Source organism: Rhinatrema bivittatum, chromosome 1 (assembly GCF_901001135.1).
Source record: "Rhinatrema bivittatum chromosome 1, aRhiBiv1.1, whole genome shotgun sequence".
NCBI lineage: Eukaryota > Metazoa > Chordata > Amphibia > Gymnophiona > Rhinatrematidae > Rhinatrema > Rhinatrema bivittatum.
The window spans coordinates 388,368,034-388,393,234 of NC_042615.1; the positions used below are offsets into that span (position 1 = coordinate 388,368,034).

The 25,201-nt window shown below is 45.5% G+C and overlaps 1 protein-coding gene across 4 annotated transcripts in view; it reads right to left on the reverse strand.

The window, feature by feature from the left end:
- Positions 1–25,201, reverse strand: part of SARAF (store-operated calcium entry associated regulatory factor) — a 154,185-nt gene that overhangs the window by 97,147 nt on the left and 31,837 nt on the right. For all 4 annotated transcript variants that reach the window (XM_029601665.1, XM_029601653.1, XM_029601646.1 and 1 more), the window contains one exon: positions 6,247–6,425. In XM_029601665.1, the coding sequence (XP_029457525.1) occupies positions 6,247–6,425 (179 nt within the window). The remainder of the gene's footprint in view (positions 1–6,246; positions 6,426–25,201) is intronic.

Below are 25,201 nucleotides of genomic sequence, written 5' to 3' on the forward strand. Positions count from 1 at the left end.
AAGGTTCAAAGGGTGGAGCCATAAGTTGCTCTAGCACCACATTGAGATCCCATGGTACCGGAGGTTTTGGCATGGGTGGTTTTAAATGTAGTATGCCCTTCATAAATCTGGAAATGAGGGGATGATTAGAAATCGGGAGACCATTATGATATTGATGAAGTGCTGCAATGGCACTGATATGTACTCGAACGGAAGCATATGCTAAACCAGAGAGGTAAAGCATATGGAGGTATTCTAACAGCTTGGCTGCTGTTGTTGTGAAAGGATCTAGTTGACGAGGTGCACACCAGTCTGCATAGCGGCGCCATTATCCTGTATAATTACGTCTAGTAGATGGTTTTCTAGAGGCAATTAATGTACCTTCTAGATACGAAGGGAGGCCCAAGTGGTTTAATACAGTCCTTTTCAATCTCCATGCTGTCAGATAGAGAGAGTGGTACATCTGATGGAGGAGAGTGCCTCCTTCTTGAGTCAATAGGCGTGGGTGATTTCCTAGTGGAATCGGAGGGCATATGGAGAAACACATGAGATTTGCATACCAAGGTTGTCTTGGCCACGCTGGGGCTATGAGGATTAAGTCTGCTACATCCTGAATGCATTTTTGGATTGTCCTGGAGATGAGGGAATGGGAGGTAGGCATACAGAAGGCTCCCTGTGCACGGAATGAGAAAGGCATCTGGAGCGTATCAGAGACTGCTGGGGTAGATTGAGCAAAAGCTTTCCGTTTAACGATTCGTTTGTGTGGCAAAGAGGTCGATCATTGGGAAACCCTATTGTTGGAAGATTGTGAGGGCTACTTCCCGATTTAGAGTCCATTCGTGTGGATGGAATACCCTGCTTAAGCGATCCGCTGTGACATTGTCTAGGCCCGGCAGGTAAGTAGCTTGAAAAGTAATTCCTTTCGCAGTTGCCCAATGTAGGATGCGAAGTGCTTCCTGACAAAGTATCCATGAACCTGACCCTCCTTCTCTGTTTATACAGAACATCGCGAGCTGGTTGTCTGTATAGATCATCAGACTTTTCCCCGTGAGGTGTGAAGAGAAGGTATATAGAGCTCTCCAAATTGCTCGAAGTTCCAGGAGGTTGATTTGGAGTATACTTTCCTGAACAGACCAGCAGCCCTGAGTTTTTAAGTGTAGAAGGTGGGCTCCCCAACCTTTCCAGGACACATCTGTCGTAAGGGTGAGTTGATGAGGAGGTAGGCGGAAGGGTGCTCCTCCTGACAAGTCGATGGGAGTCATCCACCATTGAATATCCATTTTCATCTGACTGGTGATTCATACATGGGAGGAAAGAGGTTGTTGGAACTGTGACCATTGACTCTTTAGACCCCACTGAAGATGCTTCATATGGAGTCTTGTGTAAGGAACCACATGGATAGCTGCCGCCATATTTATTTATTTATTTTATTTTATTTATTTATTTATTTAAAGCTTTTCTATACCGGCATTCATGATGCAATCATATCATGCCGGTTTACAAATAACAGGGGAGGGGGGGGTGCAATAACTTTTTAGAGGAAGTAAAAAGTTACAATATAACAAGGTTGTTGAAACTGGGGGAGGAAGAGGACAGGAATAGACAAGAATAAATATAAATCTTTACAGAGGTAGATTATTTACATTGTGCAGTAATGTCTCTTTATGGAATTTATTTACATTGTGCAGTAAGGTCTCTCAATGGATAATAGACTCTGGAGTGCTTGATTGCTGTAGGATCTCTCCTTGGATATAAGTTTCGGGAAAGGCTTGTTTAAATAGCCAAGTCTTGAGCCTTTTTCTGAATGTTAATAGGCAAGGTTCAAGTCTGAGATCAGGTGGTAAGGTATTCCAAAGAGTGGGTCCCGCTGTAGAGAAGGACCGGTCTCTGAGTGTAATATGGTGAGTAGATTTAATTGGGGGAACAGTCAGTGGATCCTTTGTAGGCTTCTCTGATAGGTCTGGATGATGTGTGTAGTCTGAGGGGTATTTGGAGGTTGAGGGGGGCTAGGGCGTGGATGGATTTATGGATGATGGTGAAGGACTTGTGTAGGATTCTGTAGTGTATTGGCAGCCACTGTAGATTTATTAGAATGGGAGAGATGTGGTCTCTTCTTCTGGAAATTGTCAGGATTCTGGCTGCCGCATTCTGGAGCATCTGAAGTGGTTTAATGGAAGAGGACATATGTCCTAAGAGCTGAAGGACTCGACGCGCAGATGTTTGTTGTTGCTTGTACAACTTCTGAGCTAGGGAGGTGAGAGTGAATATCCTGTCCTCCGGAAGGTAGGCCCTCACCTCCAAAGTGTTGAGGAATGCTCCAATAAACTGCAGCGTTTGGGTCAGGTGCAGACTCGATTTTTCGTAATTTATCAGGAATCCCAATGACTGTAGGCAATTTATCGTCCGACTTGTGTGAGCTCGAAGGGTATCCTGATCCGAAGCTACCAGTAGCCAATTATCCAAATAGGGAAAATTTTGGATTGATTGTTTTCGGAGGTGAGCCACCATCACCACTAAACATTTGGTGAAGACCGGCCAAAGGGCAGGACTTTGTATTGGTAATGTTCCTACAGAGCCTTAAAACAAAGGTAACGCCAGGATGAAGGGTGCATAGGTATATGGGAGTATGCATCCTTGAGGTCTATTGAACATAGCCAGTCGTCGGGTTGTACGAGAGGTAAAATGTTTTTTAGGGAGGTCATTTTGAATTTTTCCTTTTGAAGATATTTGTTGAGATTAAGGAGATCCAGGATTGGATGAAGTCCTCCGGATTTATTTGGAATGAGAAAATAGTGGGAATAGAACCCTTATTTATTTATTTTATTTTAAATTTTTATATACCGGAATTCCTGTATGCAATACAAATCAGTCCGGTTTACAAGTAACGAAAGAGGTTGCCCTGGTCTGGGAAGTTAGACCTGGGTTTTTTTACATAGAACCTGGAACAATAACAATAAACCCTTGAACCTGGAACAAACCCATAGAACCTGGAACAATAACAATAAACAATAAAAAGAACCCTTGGTTCTTTTGTGTTGGGAGAAGTTTGTGAATGGAGTTTTGGATGCAGAGAGTGTGCAACTCCACTTGAAGATATGTGGATTGAGATGATGTTCCCCGAGGAGAAGGAACGTATGGAATCCTTGGAGGAATAATGAAATTTAGGCGATATCCTTCTTTTGTGATATCCAATACCCAATGATCTGTGGTGATGGTTGCCCAATTGGTATAGAAGTTCAACAGGTGACTTCTGATGTTGGCAAGGACGTCCACGTGATTGTTGAGTTGGAGCCTGATATCGCTGTTGCGAGTATCCTTGTGGGTGATAGGACTGGTAGGGCCGGAAGGCAGGTCTTGGGAATGACCTTCTTCGGAAGGTAGGGAAAAATATTCTGTAGGATGATTGAGAATCCGTGGGTGTTGTGAGTACCAGCACCACAGTTTTCTGCTCTTTAAGGTGTGCAACCGTTTCTGTGAACTTCTCACCAAATAAGTTGTCCCCCATACAGGGAATGTCAGCTAATCTGTCGTGCATGTCTTCCCTTATTGAGCTAGCTCTTAACCAGGCCATTCTGCGGGCTGCGATGGCTGTGGCAGAGGAACGTGGGGAACAATTGAAAGATTCATATACTGATCGCAGTAAATGCCGTAGCCCTTCCTCCATATCAGTAAATGGCTGAGGTAAAAAGAGTGGTCAGGAGCTATGCAAAGGGGGCGTACATTTTGCAAAATTTCAAACAAATACTGGATCATATAGAACTGATGGTGCTGAATTCTTGTAGAAAGCATGGAGGAATGCTAGACCTTGCGACCAAAATCATCCATGGATTTATCCTCCTTCTCTGGAGGGGAGTTAGCATGTAATTTAGAGTGTTTAGACTTAGATAGAGCGGACTCTACTACAATAGAGTTATGAGGTAATTGTAGCGAATCATATATAGTGGAATTTCGCATTCTATATTTCAAATCAAACTTCCTGGACGCAGGTCCTGTTGAGTATGTTTTTTCCCCACATTTTGTATAGAACAGAGTTTAACACGTCATGTGGGGGTAAAGCTATTGGTTCTGGTGGAGTATTGAAGATTTTTTAAATTCCAAGAATCTCTGACCTAGGATCTGGAATTGTTGCTGTTTGTATTTTTAAGAGATTCCCCACCTTCTCAATGAATTTCGAGCAGGTTGTCTTCTGGGGGGGGGGGGGGGGGATAGGGTTCTGGAAGGCCTTCTGGTGGGTCTGAAGGCATGCCCATGGATGAAGCGTGAGACAGTGGGCTATCTGGTCTTGTTGGAGTTGGAGACAACACCGGTGGAATGGGTTGTGACGGTCCAGGAGAAGCAGGCAGTGAAGATGGGGTCACCAGTCTTGGATATGTAGATTGTAAATCTTCAAAAAAGGTATTTAATGCTTGAGATATTTGTACCATTGCCGTAGAGGCAAGATAAGTCTGTGGCCTGAAAGGAAGTGGAATTTGTGGAACAGCTGGTAGAGGAGGCACCGTGAAAGGCACCACATGCTCCCGGATGGTTTTTGGAGAGGGATGTATTGTAAATGTCCCGCTGAAAAGTGAAATACCACTGCACGATGGAGCCCTAGATGAATCAGAGTCAAAAGAGTTCCACATCTACCTCTGAATCTGGCCTTGGCGCAATGAATAGAAACGGCTTTTTAAGTACATGTTTCGTTTTTTGTGTACTTTTTTTTTTTTTTAGGGTGAAGGGTAGTTGGTGTACCCTGTTTATGTGTTCATGGTGCGCAGATGTGCCTTGATTTTTGTGATGCTATGATGCTTCGATGCGCCATGGTGTTTTGATGCTTCATGATGCGTAGGCAATGCGCCGTACTGCGTCGCCCTGCGTCAAATCATCACCGTGCGCCGATGCACCATGGTTTTTCGAAGCTTCATGACATTTCGAAGCGCCGTGCTCAGAGCATCTACTTCATGGCTCAGACGCTTGAATGCAGATTGCGTCAAATGTTTCTGCGACACAAGGGAGGCAGCGGGAACAGAGCCCTGATTCCTGATAGCTATTTGAGGGGATTTAGGAGGAAGAACCTCTACCCCTTTATACGGCGCTAAGCATTTAGCTGACCTTGCCGAATCTCCCGGTTCCGCCGACGCAGGCCTTTTTCCTCGGCTCTTTCAAGACTTCTCCGATCCTGGAGAAGATTGTGTGAAGGTTGCTCTCAGACGCGCTATCCGATCTGCGCGTTGTCTTCTGGCCCTGGGAGACATCCGACCACAGTCCCTGCAAGAGGACTGGTCGTGCTCCGGGCCTAAACAAATATAGCAATAATTATGTCCATCCGCGATGGACATAATTTTGCCACACTGGCAGTACTTAAACCCGGAGGGTTTAGGCACCATACTGCCCGAAAAAAATCCTGAGAAAAAATTTAAAGAAAAAGCGCAAAAAATCTGACAAGGAGAGAGAGAGAGCGAACCCCGCGTGCTATCAGCTCGCGGAAAAAAAAAAAAGAGTCTGATGAGAGAAACGGATTCGCGCGGGAAGACGACGGCGCAGACGCACAGAGTTGAAAACTCTGACACTATCTGAGGGAAGCTCCACCTACTCCGGTTGTGTCGACGCTCCCAGAAAGCATGGCTAATATAGCCCTGCTATCGACGGAAAAACATTAAAATACATATCAGAATTTACAAAATTACATTATCACAGCTGCTGTATTATACATTACCCAATGCTTCAAAAAAACAATATCGGAAGAATTATCAGGGGGGCTGTTAGGGATCATCTTTATTTGGCATCAAGATGGAGGGAGGGAGAGAATCGCTAGCTCTGGTACACACATTGCTGGTTATAACTCAACCAGCTATCCCATGTTCCTAACTTTGTGTCCCTAAGTTCATCAGTTACCACTGTCAATGCTATCCAGCTAACTTCCATCCCCTGACCAAACCCTGCCTGTCCCAGGGTTGCTTATTTTTTGAGTGGTTAAAATTTAGCTGTTTAGTGAAACTAAGTAGCTAAATTTAGCTGTTCTGCCCTGGTCAATTTTCAGATGGTTTGTTGGTCACTTCTTGATGATATCAGCAGAAAAACACAACATTAGCTGTCACTTAAAGTCTGAAAATTTAAAGGCCTTATTTGGCAGCTAAAAAAATGTAAATCTGACACAGAAGTCAGTATAATTAAACACACAAACTCACTTTTATAATATGCCTTTCAGCAGCAGAGTTCTTCCAAGGTAATATTTCATTAAAGCTGCATAAATGAGACATAGTTTGATTATAGCTACACACTCTTTACCTGTACATCGAAGCCATCCCAGCCTCTGTTATGACACTGCACCACTTCTGGGACAAAGGCAGAGCAACCAGCTGTGCCTCCAGTACATTTCAGCTGGGGCACTGCAGTTGTGCGTCGAGAAGCTGTGTAATGGTCTCTGTAGAGAGTAATAGCTTGGATCTCCCGCAGCAGCACTTTCTCTGCAACATAATAACAACAAATCACAATAGTCAAAAATTGCCTCTTAATTACGGTATCAATGACAAATAACCAATAAATATCAAATATTTATATCAAATATATCAAATATATAAAAAAAATATATCAAATATATCAAATATCAAATAAATGACAAATAACCAATACAAATATCAATGACAAATAACCAATAAATACTCTACACAGCAGCTGTATATATTGGACTATGTATATATACTGTACTCTTGTATATAATTAACCTAAAAAAACCTTAAATTAAAAAAAAACCCCAACCTTAAATAAATAAATAAATACCCAATTTTTAAAAATGTATTAGCTCCCAAATTTCCCAAGCAAGCAACAATCAAGAATTATTAAAATTTTTTACGGGTTTGCCCAACAGTATTGTTGCACACTGCCATGCAGAAGACCTTGCTTTGATTCCTAGTCCTTACATCAGCATTCCCAGCCCTGGCTGACTTGGGGAGTGGAAGTCCTAAGCTGTGAATCGAACCCAGGTTCTCCACATGGCAGTAGGCAGCACGGACACTGAGCCAGTCCCATGCTCAAGTTTTCAAAATATTTTTTTCAAGCCCATTGCTAAAGTTTAGGACTGTACTAATAGAAAGTCTATACCCGTTTAGCATACTAACTGCAGGAAAGGGATCACAGAGATGTCAATATGTCCCCCACACTGCTGCATGTCCAAGTGCAGGTGGAGCTGGAAGAGAAAGCATGGACAACAGAACAACTCAATAGCTTGGACAATAAACCAACTCAACTGAAAGCCAGATGATCCAGTTTTTTTTGTATAGAAAACTGCACTGAAAAACATAACCTTTATATCCAGCTTTTTATTATTATTACAGTAGTCCCTGCTGCAACCAAAATTAACAGAAATAAATGTTTTTAAAATTAGGAAACAATTTATAAAGTAGGCAAGAAGTCCAGTTTCCACCTGAGCTTGCTGCCAGTTAAAATTACTGTATTAATTTTTTTAAAACTTATTTAACTTTTTCCAATGTACAACAGTATAATAAGCTCTAGTCAAAATCTGCATAACTCATAAATCGCCAAAAATGGCGATTTAAAATGGAGGAATTCAAGCGCTGAGCTCAGTATGAGCAGAGACCTGAAGCTGTACACTGCTGTGAAAGGTAAAAAAGTCTTTTAAACTTTTTTTACAGCGTTTTAATTGACCATTTTTTCACTATTAGAATTTAGCTCCCTATGTGTTCTTTAATTTAGCAAGTAAGGCTGTCTTTTTACTTTTGTGATTTTATTGAGTTTTTTTATATCTGCAAGATGCACCCCACCTTTAATGCAACACAAAATAGTAGGCAGGTAATTATCTTGTTTTTATAATTAAGGGTGAAACAATGTGTTTGTAACATTTTCAATGGCATGTTTATTTATTTATTTTTATATCTTACAAGTGCAGTATATATTAACATATTAATTTTTGGGTTTTGAAATCTTGAAATATGGGCTAGCATGATCAGAGAACACCATGTGTTTTTAAGGTATAACTGTTTTTATTATTTTCAGTCAAGTAAAAACAGACAACTAGCCAGAGGTGAGTTGGTTCTGCGCCCACCCCAGGCATACGTTACAATCAAGGCAACTAACATCAACAGACCCCCCCTCCCCCCCCACCCCCCAAAATCTCCGGAAACAACGTCCTCTAGAAGTCCAATCAGCTGCAGGTCAATGCAGTCCACAGTTCCCACAAGGCACCAAGGAAAGCCCGAGCTGGTCTGTCAAGCATTAAGGAGCAAACTCCGAGTTCGATGCGGAAGGGTCTGGATATACAGCTGCCACACCGAAAGAAATCGTCGTCTTGCATTGGGTGAGTGACGGGCCAGCATATTCTCCATGGTCATCAGCGAATGAAATCCGTTCCGCCACGCCCAATAAGACGGGGCATCCGTCGACCGCCAGTTGGAGAGGATGATTTTCTTACCTACAATACAAGCCTTCGCCACAAGCAAGCGTGAGCCAAGATCTCGGATGCGAATGGGCGATATACAGCCAAATAATAGCCACAAGGGGGTAACGGGAATAACTACATTCAAGAAATCAGCCAGATAAGCTGCAATACGCCCCCAAAACCGTTTAATCGGGGGGCAAGTCCAGAAAACATGCGACAAGGTGCCCAAAGCATGACCACACCGAGGGCACCCCGCCCCAGAGACCAGTTTGAAGTGATAAGCCATCTGGGGAGCAATGTACGCCCTACACAAAAATTTATATTGCATGTCCCTATAATATTGGTTAACCGAGATCTTGGCTGCACGGCGAAAACACACCTTAATAATAGTCGGGGTAAGGGCAAAATCACCATCATTAGTCCAACGGGTTGCCAACAGTACAAACATGTCACCCCCCCCCCCTACCAATCGCAACTGTGAGTAATAATGGGACAAAGACGGGGTCATTCGGCCCTCCAATTGAAACAACCGTTTCATGGATTGGAAAGTGGCTGGGTTCTTATGCGTCTCCGGAAGAGATCGTAAGTAGTGCGACAGTTGCAAGTAAGAGAACGTGTGAACAGTCCCCAGCCCATAAGTTTCCCTAACTTCCCGAAATGTGAAGATCTGCCCCTCGGAGTTAAACAAATGTCCCAAATGAGTGACCCCATTCGCCTGCCATGTCTGGAAGGCCACAGATTGCATTCCCGGGGTAAACTCTGCATTACCCCGAACCGGGAGGAAGTAGGCACAGTGGGGGGAAATACTCAACCGTCTTGCAACCCGCCGCCAGGTTAAGCGGAGGGGTCGAACCAAGGGTGTGGTCACCAAGAACGAGGGGAGTTTAGCCGAAGGTGCTTGTAACACATAAGCAGGCGTAAAAGGGGCCTGTAAAGCCCTCTCAGATTCGATGGAGGTAAAAGTCCCCGAGTCTAATAACCAGTCGAAGGACCCGCAAGTTACACGCCAAATTATACAGACCCAGGTCTGGTACCCCCAGACCTCCCCGCCCCCATTTGGCTTGCAACCAGGACAGTGGGACACTCGACTTCCCCCCTCGCCAAAACAATTTCCGCATCAGAGTGTCTAGGTAACGTAAGTCCGCCCGTTTAAGAAGGATGGGAACATTTTGGAGGAAGTAAAGCCACTTAGGGAGCAAACACATTTTAAAAAGATTAATCCGACCACTAAGGGAGAGAGGTAAGGTTTTCCATCGAAGCAGACTGTCGGCTGTGTCCCTCAAAAGCCCCGGGACGTTAGCCTGGTAAATCTGATCTGGGGCCGCAGGAATGTACACCCCCAGGTAGCGAAGAGGACCCTGAGCCCAATGTAACGGAAAGTCCCCTGGCCAAGTGGTCGATAACGACTCCGGGTAAGCCAGCACCGAGGATTTATGGGCATTCATCTGTAAGCCCGAAAAGACCCCAAACAATTCAATCAAAGAAAGGAGGCGGGGAACGGAATCATGAGGCTTTGTGACAAGGACAAGCAGATCATCAGCAAAGGCCACCCCTTTAAAAATCCTGGAGCCAAAGCGGACTCCCCGTATTCCCCGTTCCTGGTGCAACGCTAACAAAAAGGGCTCCAATTGCAAAATAAATAACAGCGGGGACAGAGGGCAGCCCTGGCGCGTCCCCCGTGTCACCTTAAACTCGTCAGACCGACTGCCATTTAACAGGATCACCGCCCTGGGGTCCGCATACAACAGGCGTACAGCTTGAAGGAAAAAACCACTGAATCCCATCCGTTCTAACAGGTGAAAGAGGTATCGCCACTCCACCCGGTCGAACGCCTTTTCCGCATCGAAACTGATGACCAGGTGGGGCTCCTCCAACTGGCGACATATAGTCATCGCCGTCAGCACTCTCCTAACGTTCGCCAAAGCAAAATGCTGGCGGACAAAGCCCACTTGGTGATCGCCGATTAAGGTGGGCAGGATTGTGGCCAGGCGATCAGCCAGGATTTTTGCTAAAATTTTGTGGTCTAAATTTAAAAGGGAGATGGGGCGGTAAGACCCCGGTAGAAGAGAGTCCTTCCCAGGCTTTGGTAAGAGAGTAATGAACGCCATATTCTCCCCTTCCGGAAAGGAGCCCCGGGAAACCATATCCGAGAATCCCGCGGCCAATGGGCCTGCTATCTGGTCTTTCATAATTTTGAAAAATTCCGCCGTGTAGCCATCCGGCCCCAGTGCCTTGAAATCATGCAATTGTTGGATAGCCAAGAGAACATCCTGGGTACTGATGGGCTGGTTGAGGGCGTCCCACTGGAGCGCCGTTAGCTGAGGCAGTGGTAAGTCCAAGCAAAACCGCTCACCCTCTGCCCCTCCCCCATCCTCAGTGGAGTACAAGGTGGCATAAAACGAGCGAAATCCCTGAAGGATTAATTTGGTATCTCTAGCGACCTCAGTAGGGGAGATTCGCAACGCCGGGACAAAGCGACTCGGATGCGCCAACCGGATCAAATTAGCCATCAATTTGCCAGCTTTGTCACTATATTGATATAATTGGAATCGATAGTACAGATAGCTCTTAGTCGCCCTTTGGTGAATCAGGGAGTTAAGTGCCATCTGAAGCGTTCGAAAGTCAAAAGGGGTCGTCTTAGTATCCTTTCGCGCCAGGGACTGCCTAGCCTTCCTCAGTTGGGTAGTGAGAGCCATGATCTGCTTGTCCCGCATCCTCCTATGATGGGCCACATAGGATATAATTTCCCCACGGAGAACCGCCTTAGCAGTATACCAAAAAAGGGAGGGTTGTTGGACATGCGCTTGGTTATTGGCCACAAAGTCTGCCCATTTACTGCGTAAACAGTCATGGAACTTTTTATCATGAGCTAAAAAATACGGGTAACGCCAGCCTGGGCAACCCTGCCCCCTATCAGTCAGACACAGGTCGAGCCAAACTGGAGCGTGATCAGAGATAACTATCTACCTTATAAATGGCCTGTGACCGACGGCCCGCAAATGCGCAGTAGAGACCAGCTCTACCGCGCATGTGCGGGCGAGCACGTTGCTCTGAGGCAGCTTCAGAAAGAAAAAAAAATGGCGGCGTCCAGTGGCAGCAGCGGCGGTACCGGCAGCGGGCGGCGACGGTGGTAGCGAGCGACGGCGGTAGCGGCGACGGCGGTAGCGAGCGGCGGCGGTGGCGGTAGCGGGCGGTAGCGAGGGAGGGAGAAGAGAGAGAGAGGGAGGGACGGACTGAGTGGGAGGGAGGGACGGAGAGAGAGAGTGGGAGGGAGTGACTGAGTGAGAGGGAGGGATTGAGTGAGGGGGAGGGATTGAGTGAGGGGGAGGGACTGAGTGAGAGGGAGGGAGTGGGACTGAGTGAGAGGGAGAGGGGGGACTGAGGGAGGGAGTGGGACTGGGAGAGAGAGGGAGGGAGTGGGACTGAGGGAGAGTGAGTGGGACTGAGGGAGTGAGAGGGAGGGGGGAGGGAGTGACTGAGTGGGAGGGAGGGACTGAGGGAGGGGAGTGGGACTGAGGGAGAGGACGGAGGGAGTGGGGACTGAGTGAGAGTGAGTGGGACTGAGTGAGTGAGAGGGAGGGGGGAGGGAGTGAGTGAGACTGAGTGGGAGGGAGGGACTGAGTGATAGGAGAGGGAGGGTGGGGAGGAGTGGGTGAGGGAGGGGGTGGTGAAGAGTGAGGGGAGAGAGAAAGAGGGGGAGGTGAGAGACAGAGGGATGTAGCCCGTTTTAACGGGCTTAACGGCTTGTATTGTCTATACCCGCATCCTGCACACGCGAAAAAGCGTGGTCACTTATCAAAAAATAATCCAACCGCGCAAAAGAGGAATGCGCCCTGGAAATGTGGGTAAAATCCTTCTCCATGGGGTGCAACACGCGCCAAGCATCCATGACATGTAAGGATTGTTCCAAAAATTGAGGCCCTTCCCCATAAAACGCTCCGATTGCCGGGTCGCGGAGGCATCCAGCGCCGCATCCCGGATGGTATTAAAGTCCCCACCCAAGAGCAAAGTCGCGTGTAGGTATGGAAGAAGATGGGCATACAGAGCAGCATAAAAGGCACGATTATAAACATTCGGGGCATAGACATTGCACAGCACAACAGATTTACCATAGAGCTCAGTGATCAGAATAATATACCGGCCTAAGGGGTCTACAATGTCCTTAATAATTTTTATAGGGAGACTTTTATGAAGTAGAATTGCCACTCCCGCAGATTTGGTGGAGCCCTCGGCACTATACACCGCTCCCACCCATTCCCTCCGCAGTTTATTATGTTCCTGGGACGTCAAGTGTGTCTCCTGCAAGAAGGCCACAACAGTGGATTTCCACTTAAGCCACGTCAGAATTTTAGTGCGCTTGATGGGCGAGTGGAGCCCACTGACATTCCAAGACACAAATCTAGTGGGTAAAGTCATGTCTGCACTCCGAAGAGGTGAAGACCGAGCTGAAAACCAATCATCCCGTGAGGAGGTCCTCCCAGCCGAGACCTCCCCACACTCCACTGTGTCATAATGTGAACGACTGCATACAAAACTGATACATGCGCAGAGTGCCACGATAGTTTCCGGAGAAAAACCAACCCTCCCACCAACCCGTCCACATCCCCTACTCCCACCCCCCCACCCAGCCCCCCAATCCCTTCCCCGAATGTCCCTCCCCCATCTCCCCGGACCGACAAACGGTCGTTCAGCCATGAAATCTCGTAAAGAGATAAGAGTGCACGGTCTGATGTGTTCCTACCCATACCCCTCATAAACTCTTCCACACCCAGCGATCCCAACACCCAACTGTAGTCCCTCTACCAACGAACCCCTAACAGCCACTCAATACCAAGCCCACCCCAAACATACTACCAATCATACAAAACTGAAAGTGGACCACACACTGATCCATATAACGCCCGCTACCGGGATGCTAGGCCTCCAAAGCATCCCCTATAGGGCCTTCCCCCCTCGCCCATGATCCCTGAAGTACCCCAGGGGATTGTCCTGGCCTGGGAAGGAGAAGGCAGGGGAGAGTACAACAAGTAAAACAGTACAAAAATTAGAAACAAAAATAACCTAACAATCAAAATAACAGGCAAAAGCATGAGTGCGCCGGCTGGAATAACGCCAGCTTCCCTGTGTCCAGTGGGCGGGTCAGTCAAGTAGAAAACACTCAAAAAAAAACACGGCCCCCCGAGGAAGAAAAAAAATATCCGTTATCACACCACGGGGGTAGCCGCTTTGCGTCGCCACCCAAAAAACTAATAATAATATTAAAAAAATAAACAAAAAAAACACCCCCCACAAAATCCACGATCCCTCCGGGGAAAAGAAACTCAAGCATGGGGTCGCCAATCGCAATGAGTGATTCAGCCAAAATGGGGGAGAGTCATCGGGCGTCCATGGGCGTCCATCAGGCCGCGTGGGGGGGGGGGGGCTCAAAACTTGTTATCCGCAAAAAAAAAAACACACCCCTCAAGTATCCATACGGTCCACAAAGTCACGGGCCAGAGGTGCAGTATCAAAAGTATGGGCCTGTCCTGCCACCCAAATCCTCAAACGGGCGGGAAATAGCAGGGCGAACTTGACTCCTTTGTTATGTAAAGTAGTGCAGATCGCGGCAAAGCCCCGCCGGGCCTCCGAGACCGCAGTAGAAAAATCCTGGAAGATTCGGATGCGGTGGGTTTGGTAGTGCAAGTCCCGTTTGGCACGTGAAGCACGCCAGATTTCCGACTTGTGAACAAAATTGTGAATTTTTGCAATAACTAAGCGTGATCTCCCAGACGGTGCATTTCTGACCCCCAGCCGGTGGGCCCTCTCCACCACGAGCTTACCCTGTAAATGGGGGAGATCAAGCGCTTCAGGCAGCCAAGCCTCCAACATCAAGCACAGTGTGGATTCCTCGATCTGCTCGGGAAAGCCAAGGAACCGCAGGTCGTCACGGCGGGCCCTGTTTTCGAGATCATCAACCTTGGCCTGCAGGGCCGAGATGGATTTTTCCTGGGCGGCCATTTTAGAAGCGTGGGCAAGCGCGGCGTCTTCAATGTCGGAAACCCGGGCCTCAACCGCGTCTAGCTGGGGGGGCAGCGCCGCTATGGTTTCCTGGACCGCACTAAGTGCGCGGTAAGGAGAGACCATTTTTCGTCGAGCGCTTCCTTGATTGCGCTTTTGATGTCGGTCAGGGTAAGTGGGGGATCGGGTTGCACGCCATCACCCTCCGAGGGGGCCGCCATGTTGGGGTCAGAGTCCCGGGACCGTTCCTTCTCCTTTCGGGGCTGTTTCGGTGTCTGCGGCGTCGGCAATTTACCGCGGGAGCGCACCGTGGTCATAAGGAACCACGTTGGAGAGGCAGCGTCCAAAAAAGATAATGTGCCGCCGGGTTAGTAAGCGCGGTTAGCGGGGCAGAGCAGGAGCTAGGTAGCAACACGACTTCCCAGCTATCACATCACGTGACCTCCACACCATGTGTTTTTAATGTTATTCAGTGTTGTTTTAATTAATTTCTTGCCATTTGACAATTAACAAAATAATCGGGAATGCAATAAGATTGACTGTTATGAGTTAAGATGATATTTAACTTTTTAAGTTGTCTTATACACTTTTTCCAGTTGACTCTTGCATTGCTGACAATCATTGATTGTATACTGGATGAGAATCTAACCTCTAAGTTCTAATTATGACTGTGGATTGTTAAAGGTAAATTTATCTTTGTACCTGCAAAGAATTATATATAGTGTTAAATATTATGTTCTTAAGCAGGAATGGATAATTTATTTGACAACATTTTTTAAATAGGTATATTTCTGGGTATGTTTGATATTAATAATAAATATTTTATGTCATCATTTGAATAATTTTAATCAATATCTGAGATCTTAGTGAAGGATTAAAAAAGTTTTTTATTATTTTTTAATAATGACTTTTTAATATTTATAAGATCTTAATGATGGTGGTAATCGGTTATGTTGTTTTAGATATTGATGTTAATTTATATTTGATTTGTTTGTAGCCCCTGAGGCAGCGGCTTTTGAGCCGCGAAACTCGGCCTGAGTCGGGCGAATTGTGAACACGTCTCTGTTTGAATAAACAATTGAAAAAGATCCAGGCATCTATTTTTGTGTTTATCCTAACTCATAAGAGTAAGCAGCACAGCAGTACAGACAAAATCTCAATCCAAAGGTTTAACAACTGGCACTACGTACATATTCCAGGTAGGGGCCCCAGATTTGCTCATATTTGAAAAACTTGTTTTTAAAACCATAACACAATCTTTTAATGTCAGCAATTTCACATACTTGGTTATGCCAACAGTCCAATTTGGGTTAGCTTTCCAAAAAGTTGCAATGGTAAATCTGGCTGCCAAAAGTATTTTCCCCACTAATACCTTATGTTTAACTGGCACCGTGGAGCCTACCCCAACTACCCATCAGTCCCAGCTTTGGCCCTTTATTTATTTATTTTATTTACATGTTTTAGAATTGAGAAGCCCATAATATCAGCAATTTCTTGTGTAACTCTGGACCAAATGTATTGAGTACTTTGACAGTACCACCACATAAGTACACAGTGCCCAATAACCACTCCAACACATAATATCAGAAGTGGGAAAAATTTTAGAATAAAATACAGGAGTTTGATACATTCTATGCAGAGATCCAGATAGTTTTCCAGTCCCCGCTAACAAGTTTTATTCCTAAATCCGTATTCCATATGTCTATGAAAGCTTGAGGCGTCTCGTTCCCATATTTACCTTCCAGGACACCATGGTATATTAATGCAACACCACATGTCCTTGCATCAGGGTTACTAATAAATTTCTACAATCCATTCAAAGGGCACAAAGGACTCTGCATTTACTCGGCTCAGCAGGGGCTGCCGTATTTGTAGATATTGAGCATGTGAGCCAGGACTAATTTCATAGTCTTGCACCAGCGACTGGAAAATCTGCATACCGTTTCATTTCACAAGTGATCTAAGGTAACCAAACCTTGTTCCTTCCATTCTTTGGAAACCGGGGAGAAAGTGCACCCAGACAACAACAGATTGCTATATATGGGAGAAATTGGTGATAAGACTTCCCCATCCAGTCCCAGGAATCTGATGACCTGTTGCCAAATGCAGTGTGTATGTACAAGTATAGGACTATGTCTGCAAATCTTACAACACTGCAGGAAAGCAGAGGGTAAAAAAGGAGCTCAGCCAAGCTCACTATATCAGCCTGGTCTCACTCCAAAGACACGGCACAGCACAAACTACTATAAGCTTACTGGACAGATTGGATGGACCATTTGGTCCTTTTCAGCTGTCATTTCTCTGTTCCTATGTTTCTATAATTGTAAATTGACTTGAGTGCAGTTATGTGGAAAAGCAAAAACTATTAATCCACATATTAATGCATACTTGAAAATACAGTAGGGACTTTCGGTTATGCTCTAGCCTGAGAGGCTGTGGCTCTATGGAGCTCCCACACAATATCTTTACATTGCACCCTTTTCTGGCACCACCACTTTTCTTTTTGATATATGTCTAAGCTAAAGAATCTGGCACCAGATCCGTGCCTTTGATGTGGGCAGAACATAAAAAAATGAGAAAATTGCTAAACCTAAAATGGCACGCACTAACAATTCAGCCTGAGGGTGAAGCTGATGCAGAAATCGAGATACGCCCAACAGGGGGTCTTGCCCCTCCCCCATTATCCAGATCGTGGCAGTTAAGAGAACGGGCTCCTACAAAGTTCAGAATTGAGAAATTAAAAGTCATTCAAGATCCTACTTTGCGCTCGCGCGGGCAGAGCTTGTACATATGGGTCCCATATGCATAAAAAGTCTCTTCCCTGAAGATATCCATTTTTTTGATGTACTTTTCAAAGACACAAAACTGATTGATCTGATTCCTCCAGAATGTCAATTTCGAGGTTCTGTTGCAAGCCAATATTGTACAATGCATTTTTTAGCTATTAAAAGTATTTTACACACCCATAACTTCTGGTGACAATCAGCAAACTCAATATTATGAGCAATATCAAAAAGAGCACTTTAGCAGTAAACAGTAATACAACTCCTATGGATGTAGAGACATACCTTATTATGTATTGCCAGTAAGAGGTCACTTTTGGGCAACTCCAGAAATAATGACCTAAATTCCCTATTGCTGAGCAATATTTTTTACATAGCTCTGTGTCAGACAAATGCATAAGAAATGCTCTATGTTGTGAAATGTAAAATCACATTAAAAATTTGTACTGCAATTCTTGCAGGATGACATTACACATGAGTGACCTTATTCTGCTGAACATTTTCACATACTCTTCTTGTATAAGAACTCCCAATTCTTTTGCCTATGCATTTAAAATCACTACAAATGTTCTGGGCTCCACCTTACTTAACTCTCGATACCAAAACGATGTGCTATGCTTAGATGGGTCAGAAATATCAAATAAATCCAAAAGCAGTAATCTATTCTCCTGCTCCCAGTCACTCAACTTCAAGGACTATATGTATTGTCTAGTCTGCAAATATGCATAAAAATGCTTTTGCTCTAACTGGTATTCATCCTTTAACATTTGAAAAGACTTTTATACTCTTCTTCATCAAAAAACTGCAAGATATTTTTAAGCCCTTTACGTTCCACTGTGAAAACACCAGTGAATACCTCCCTAATAGAAAATCCTTGTTATCTCTAAGTGACATAAATTGGGATATTGTACTTTTTAACTGCAACATAGAGGAAAAGTATCTTCATGTCTTGACAATGGGTATACTAAGGGACTGATTTTGATATGTGGGGGCAAGACCGATAAAGATACACGTAAAATATAACTGGGAAGTAGAGGGGATAGGTAAATTTGAACTGTATCAATTGGCATATACTATTCGGACTCTTGGATCCAATCTCCTATATGCCTAAGGTGTATGCTAGGTTATAAAATTTCATATTAGCCAACCAGATACCCCCTTTTTCCCCCCATCAGCTTCACCAAGGCTAATCTAGGTTTCGATCCTTTCCAGAGAAATTACCTCAAAATGTCCTCTAGGCGGTTAACATCCTTCTTTAGCACGTAGCAGGGGATGGTGTGAAATAAATACAACCACTTTGGTAAGATTAGCATTTGAAAACACCCCACCCTACCTGCTAGTGACAGAGGAAAATTTGCCCATGTCTTTAATAAGGCTTTAGTAGAAAAAAATAGTCTTGAAAAATTATATGAATATAATTGAGAGGGGTCTCTATGGAGAGTAATCCCTAAATAAGTAAAAAAGAGAGTGTGCAGCCCATGTCATTGGAAATTCCAACCCCCATAAATGACGGATTTGGTCTTGTATTGGCAGAGCCTCTGACTTATCCAAATTAAGTCTGTGGCCTGCCAATTGCCCATACGCGGAAAATTCTTTTAACAGAACCTCAAGAGAACTCATATGAGCCGTGATATGTGCCAAAATATCGTCCACAAATACAGCTAACTTAAAGACAGGTGATAAAGATGCCCCCACTGACATTCCCTTAACCTTCGGACTGTCTTGTATTCATTGGAAGAGGGGTTCCAAAGATAACTCATACAATAGAGGGGACAGAAGACACCCCTGCCTAGTTCCCTACTAAGAGTGATGTCCGAAGACAAATAACCATTAACAAATACTGCAGCTTGGGGAGCATTATAAAGGGTTTGATTGCATGAATAAAAAAAGCCCTCAATTCCAAAAACCCTGAGAGTTTGAAACATGAATTCCCACTCTAATTTGTCAAATGCTTTTTTGGCATTAAAGCTTAACAGCATTGAGGGCATATCTTTCTCTCTGCTGCTAGCAATGGAGGCCAAAATGAGTCTAATATTGATTGCCATACAACGACCTTTTACAAAGCCTACTTGATCCATTCTTACCAACTGAGGAAGAACTACTGCTAGTCTAGTCTATCTGCCATAATTTTGGCCATTAACTTCACATCAAAATTCAAAAATGAGATCGGACTATAGGAGCCTGGAACTATCGGATCCTTTCCTTTTTTGGGCAACACTATAATGGTAGCTTTTAGGGATGTGCAGAGCAAAAGTTTATGTTCATAAGTCCATAAGTCGAAAGGGGGTCCCATTTGCGGTCAATATGGACATATGGAGAATTCCATAAGTTGAGTCTATGTCCATACGTGCAAATAAAAATTTAAACCCCTCACCCTCCTTAATCCCCCCCCCAAGACTTACCAAAACTCCCTGGTGGTACAGCAGGGAGTCAGGACGCCATTTCTGAACTCCTTTGCGAGGAGCACGTGACGTCGGCGTCACGTCGGAGTGACGCGGCGTCACGTGATTCCCCGCGCGATCGCTCCGGGACCCTCATTGCACCCAAAAGGAACTTTTGGCCAGCTAGGGGGGGTCAGGAGGAAACACGCCGAACCACCTAAAGTTATGCCTCAACATGAGCAAAACAGAATGCATCCTCATCGAAAGAAAAAACACAGGACAAATATCCCCAATGCCTTCCCTACAAATTGACAACACCATCATACAACTGAAGATCAATGCAAAGGACCTCGGCATCTGGATCGACAATGAACTAAGCCTCAAAAAGAACATTGCAACAAAAACCAAAGAAGGCTTTCATAAACTTCACATCCTCAAACCGCTACTACACCAACAAGATTTCAGAACCGTACTGCAATCTCTTATCTTCACCAGCCTCGACTATGGCAACTCACTCCTGATCGGCCTGCCAAAATCCACACTAAAACCGCACCAACTGTTACAAAACGCCGCAGCCAGAGTACTCACTAGCAAGAAAAAAAATCAGACCAAATCACCCCTGTTCTGAAAAGTCTTCACTGGCTTCCGGTTGAACAAAGAATCGAATTCAAAACTTTAACAATACTACACAATGCAATTTACAAAGCTGAAAACACTGGCCTCGACAACATGATTCAGTTACACAAATCACAACGAACGACGAGAACCTCCAACAAACTACACCTAGTCATACCCCCTCTTCCTTCAGCAAAGCTTTCCAACACTAGGAATAGAGCCCTCTCAATTGCTGGTCCAAAATTATGGAACTCCTTACCAGATCACCTAAGCACACTCAGCGACCTCAAAACATTCAAAAAGTAAATCAAAACATGGTTATTCAGACAATCATTTCCAGATGGTGTTGGCTAAGCCAAACGCAACCGCTCTAAAACATTTTCCCTCCCAATTATAAAGGCACTACGAATACCTCGCCCTCCCTGTTCCTCGACAATCCACCCCCTACCACAGACCCCTTAAAATATTATGATTATTTTTGGTAGTACTTTGTTTGAGATGTTTGAGGATTATTTCGTTCAACGTAGCTTGACTCCGACCGATCCCAGAGATATAATCCTCCCGTTCCTTTCCTAACTCTACCCTAGAAAGAGTATCCCAATTCTCTCATGTTATTCTATAACATATGTTTTCCTAACTCTACCCTAGAAAGAGTATCCCAAATATCTCATGTCATTCTGTAACATATGTATCAAGTACTTTTTTGCAATCTATTGTACACTTCTTGCACTCTGCACGACCTATGTTTAATCTGTTTATGTTGCTTGTTCTTTGAATGTTTTAAGGATTTCTGTTAATAAGCCACTCAGTTATACAGTCTATTATTTGTAATGAGTTGTTAAAATGTAAACCGGAGTGAAGGCAGCTTGCTATACCCCGGTATATAAAAGACTTTAAATAAATAAATAAATAAATCTCCATCCAAGGTCGCGGGCTTTTCCGGATCCTCTTCCAAGTCCACCACCGGGAGGGGGGCTGGTGTTCCGTCCGGGGTCGGAGCATCCGTGATAGCGACCTGCCACGAAGGAGATGGCTCATCTTTCTGAGGCGCTGGCCCCCAGATTTTGCGGACCCGATTTGAACCAGAGGATCCTGGCGTCTGGGGACCTTCGGTGGAGGCCCAGCAGGGGAACCCTGAGGCAGAGAAGGCCCCTGCTGGGACAGACTGGCCACAAAAGCTTTGTGCATGAGGAGCACAAAGTCTGGAGTAAAAGAAGGCATGGTCGGCATAGTCATCCCCTCCCCCGCCGGGGGAAGGGGGGTCATCATCAGAAATGTCCCCAGGGCCCTCTGTATTAAGCGTCGCTGGGGGGGAAAGCGGCAGCGGAAGATCCCCTCCCCCAATCACTCGGATTTGAGCGGTGGCGAATGTCTTCAAAATGGCTGCCGTTCCCACGCTGACAGGGAACGGATCGGCCTCGCACAGATGTGAAAGAGCACGCTTAGCCGCACTGTGGGTCCTGGATGAAAATGCCGGCGCTGCGTTTGAAGAACCTCCCAGCCGGGGAGGCAACGTGAACAACCCCCCGAACGTGAGAGACGCGATGCAGTCTCTCCACAGGCAGAGCAGCGTGTGTTGCGCGACATGACTGCCGCGAGCAGGAGCCAGGCCGACGGGTGCCCCGAAGAAACCCCCCCCCGGAACCGGTCGCACAAAGTAAAATCAAGGCAGTCACATGACGTGACGTCACGGCATGAGCGCCGAAATCGCACGGGCATTCATTTACTGCCGGCGGGGGCCGTGCATTCATCCAGGCAGAGGGAGCCGGAGGCCGCTGGCTCCCTCTGCCTGGATGAATGCACGCCCACCCGGCCGCCTTGAGCGCCGAAATCGGGAGGAGAGGAGAAGGGACTACCGTAGCAGGCCCGAGCCTTGCTACTTTTTCGGTTTTTTTTTTTTTTTTGCTTCGGGAGGAGGAGACAGAACTGGGGCTGCACCGGAGACCGGACGGGGCCAGGGCAGGTGAGCGGGGGCTGGGGGATAGTTTGCCGAGCATCGGGGAACATAACTGTCCACTTCCTGGTACCTGTCATTTCAAATGTCATTTGAAATGACAGATACCAGCGCGGCCGTGAAGCGTTAGGCCCGCGAACCTAGGATACTGTATAGGCGCTCTATACAGTAAAATGGGTTGCGCGGGCCTAACGCTTGCCTAAGGCTTCGCAGCCGCGGCATGCATTTGCATGCAATTAGAAGAGAGTATAGAGCGGTAGGTGAAGAGAACTGTGCGTGCGGGGAACGAGGGTGCGCCTGACACTGCCGCACTGTTTCTACCGCGGCCTTAGAGTATCGACCTGTTAGTAAGTAATCAAGACAGGATTGGATATTGTGTGCTCATGATATATGGGTAAATTCCTTCTCACAAGGATGACGGGTCCTCCAACTATCAATCACATCTAGGCACTGGCATAAATAATTAATTCCTTTACATTCTGGCACCCTGGACTTAGTGGACAATGGTAAATTGTCCAACTGATCATCATGAAGGAAGTTAAAGTCGCCTCCAACAATTAACGTTGTCTGAGCATAAGGTAGTAGCAAACAAGCTAATTTCGTAAAAAACACGATTATAAACGGGGACATAAACCTTACAGAACACTAAGTTTTCTGTATAGCGTACCTTCTAATATTTAATATCTTCCTTCCATATATATAATCTGATTTGATACTTGTAAGGGTGTCCCTTTTTCTTTCAATATTGCAATCCCAGCTTTCAGTGTACCAGACCGAGCTGAGAAAACCTGCCCCATCTATTGTCTGCGTAATTTCATTATATTCTGCCACAATAAGATGCGTCTCTTGTAACATAGAAATCTGAGTTTTTTGCCTATGCAATGCTTGCAGCACTTTGTAACACTTGGTGACAGACCCAATGCCCCCCAGATTCTATGTAACGCATTGCACTGAAACTACTGTCATTTCCACAGCATATATCTGTGCTTTATTCTATATTGCCCACCACCCAGGCCTCCCAGTCTAAGCCTCGGTTGAACTTCAAAAACATTTATGCTTCTCTCCCAGTCTGTAATTATATCTAACTGCCATCTCTATGCGTATTTCTAAAATTGAATCTTCCTCCCTCCTCCCCTTCTGTTTTCCCACTCCCCTTCCCCCTCTCGAAACTCTTTCCAAAACACTGAAATTCTTTCAAATCTCTTTGCCCCACCATGGGCAAATGACCCATGTAACGTGTAGGACCCCACTCCCAAATGTGAGCATACAAACACAAATACGTATGGATGTCAGAAAAAACAGTTATAAAAGCAGGATTATAACTATAAATGCTAACACAACTCTGGGTACAATTTAATACCAACTCTGGTTCAACTTGAAAGTATTTCCATCAATCTTCCCTCACTGGAGACATATCAAAATACTGAGAGATCAGAGAATCATTTACTGAAAGTGATGAACAGTCGTTGCTAGCAACTGCAGCTCTTCTAAGAATTGTCAGTCGATTTCATTTCCCATCCAACCTGGACAAAATCCTTTACTTCCTCAGCCATTTCATAAACATATGTTTTGTTTGTTGCGTCCATCGGTCTCAGACGGCTTCAACCTCTGTGCCTCACCTTTCTTCCTTCTCTCGCCTCAAGCCTTGGGAAGATGGCTACTGCCGCGTCTTCATGCCACCCTCTCCGGTGTCCCCGGATCAACGGCGACGGTGTTCATCATGATTTTCCTGAGGGCCTCCTAGGGGGCGAGCATGCACGCCACCCACGTCATGGCAGGAACCTCGGGGGCGTCCCCTCCAAGTGACATCATCACATCTTGGTATTTAGCCTGCCCTTCGTTTGCTAACAATCTGAGTTAGCAAGGATTGGATTGCCTCCGGTCTAAGCTGCTCTGCCGCAGGAAGCTCTCTCTGCCCTTCGGCACATTTCTTCACTAACCTGGGTACCCGCTCCTCGGGGGCCCTTCTGCTCTATTTCAGGTACCTATCTTGGGATACCGGGTACTCGCTCCTCGAGGGCCTGCTCTCCCTAATCTGGTGCCTGCCACTGAACAACTTCTGCCTGCCAGGACCTTCACAATACAGCTTTCTACTTCAGTGAGTACTAACCCTTTTCAGTCTGTCTCACCTTCAGCTTCAGCGCTCTGTATCTACATCCGGGACCTGTCCCTGCTACGCCGCGCTGCCTATCACCTACTCAAGTGTGAGACTGGACTACTTCCCTGGGTTACCTTCACTGCTGCCGGCTCCCCAGGCAGTATCATCGAGCTGTACAATAAATACAACTTCTCTGTGTCTGCGTGTATAGAGTCTAGCCTAGTACTGCAGTTCCTCACGGGGCTCCTCCCCATGGGAGTGGCCATCACCGCAGTACCCAAGAATCCACTCCAAACACCTCATAACCATAATATTGTTCTGTGCCATATTTTAATTTTGTAAGGAATTGCCAACACAAATTGGATTTGCTGCTCCACCAACTTAAAGAGAACATTTTTGGTTTAACTGAAACAATCACCGAGTAATCAGGGAACAAAAGTACTGGGCATCTTTCATATTCCAGCTTCCTTGATTGTCTAAACTGTCGTATTACGTCTTCCTTATGTTGGAAATTGAGAAACTTAGTGACTACCGGTTGGAGCTTTAACTGGGTTGATATTTTTACACCCAAGCAGGGGACCCTTTTGATGTGTAATATGCCATAGGCTTCAGCCTCGTTGAGAGCCGTGCTAAGCCATGTCTCTAAGAAGTCCGGTAGCATCTTATCCTCAATCATTTCTGGCAGGCCAGTTATTCTTATATTATCCCAATGGAACCAGATCCTTAACAAGTGCTCTCTTGATCTAATGCTTTTAATTATAGATCAAGCTCCGATGGTGGCTAGTATTATTAAGATTGAGACTGATACTATGGTAGCTGTATATAGGCCTTAAGCCTGAGCTGTGTATTTCCTGACTTTGCTGGCAACATATTTTGCAACCATGTGCTTTGGCAAGCTCAGTACCGGAAGAAGCCAACACCCCAGAGACGATACCTGATTGGACTATAAAGTAACGTTCATGATTGGATATTAGAAGAAGATAATACACCCAGGATGCGCATCAATGTATTTCTATTGGA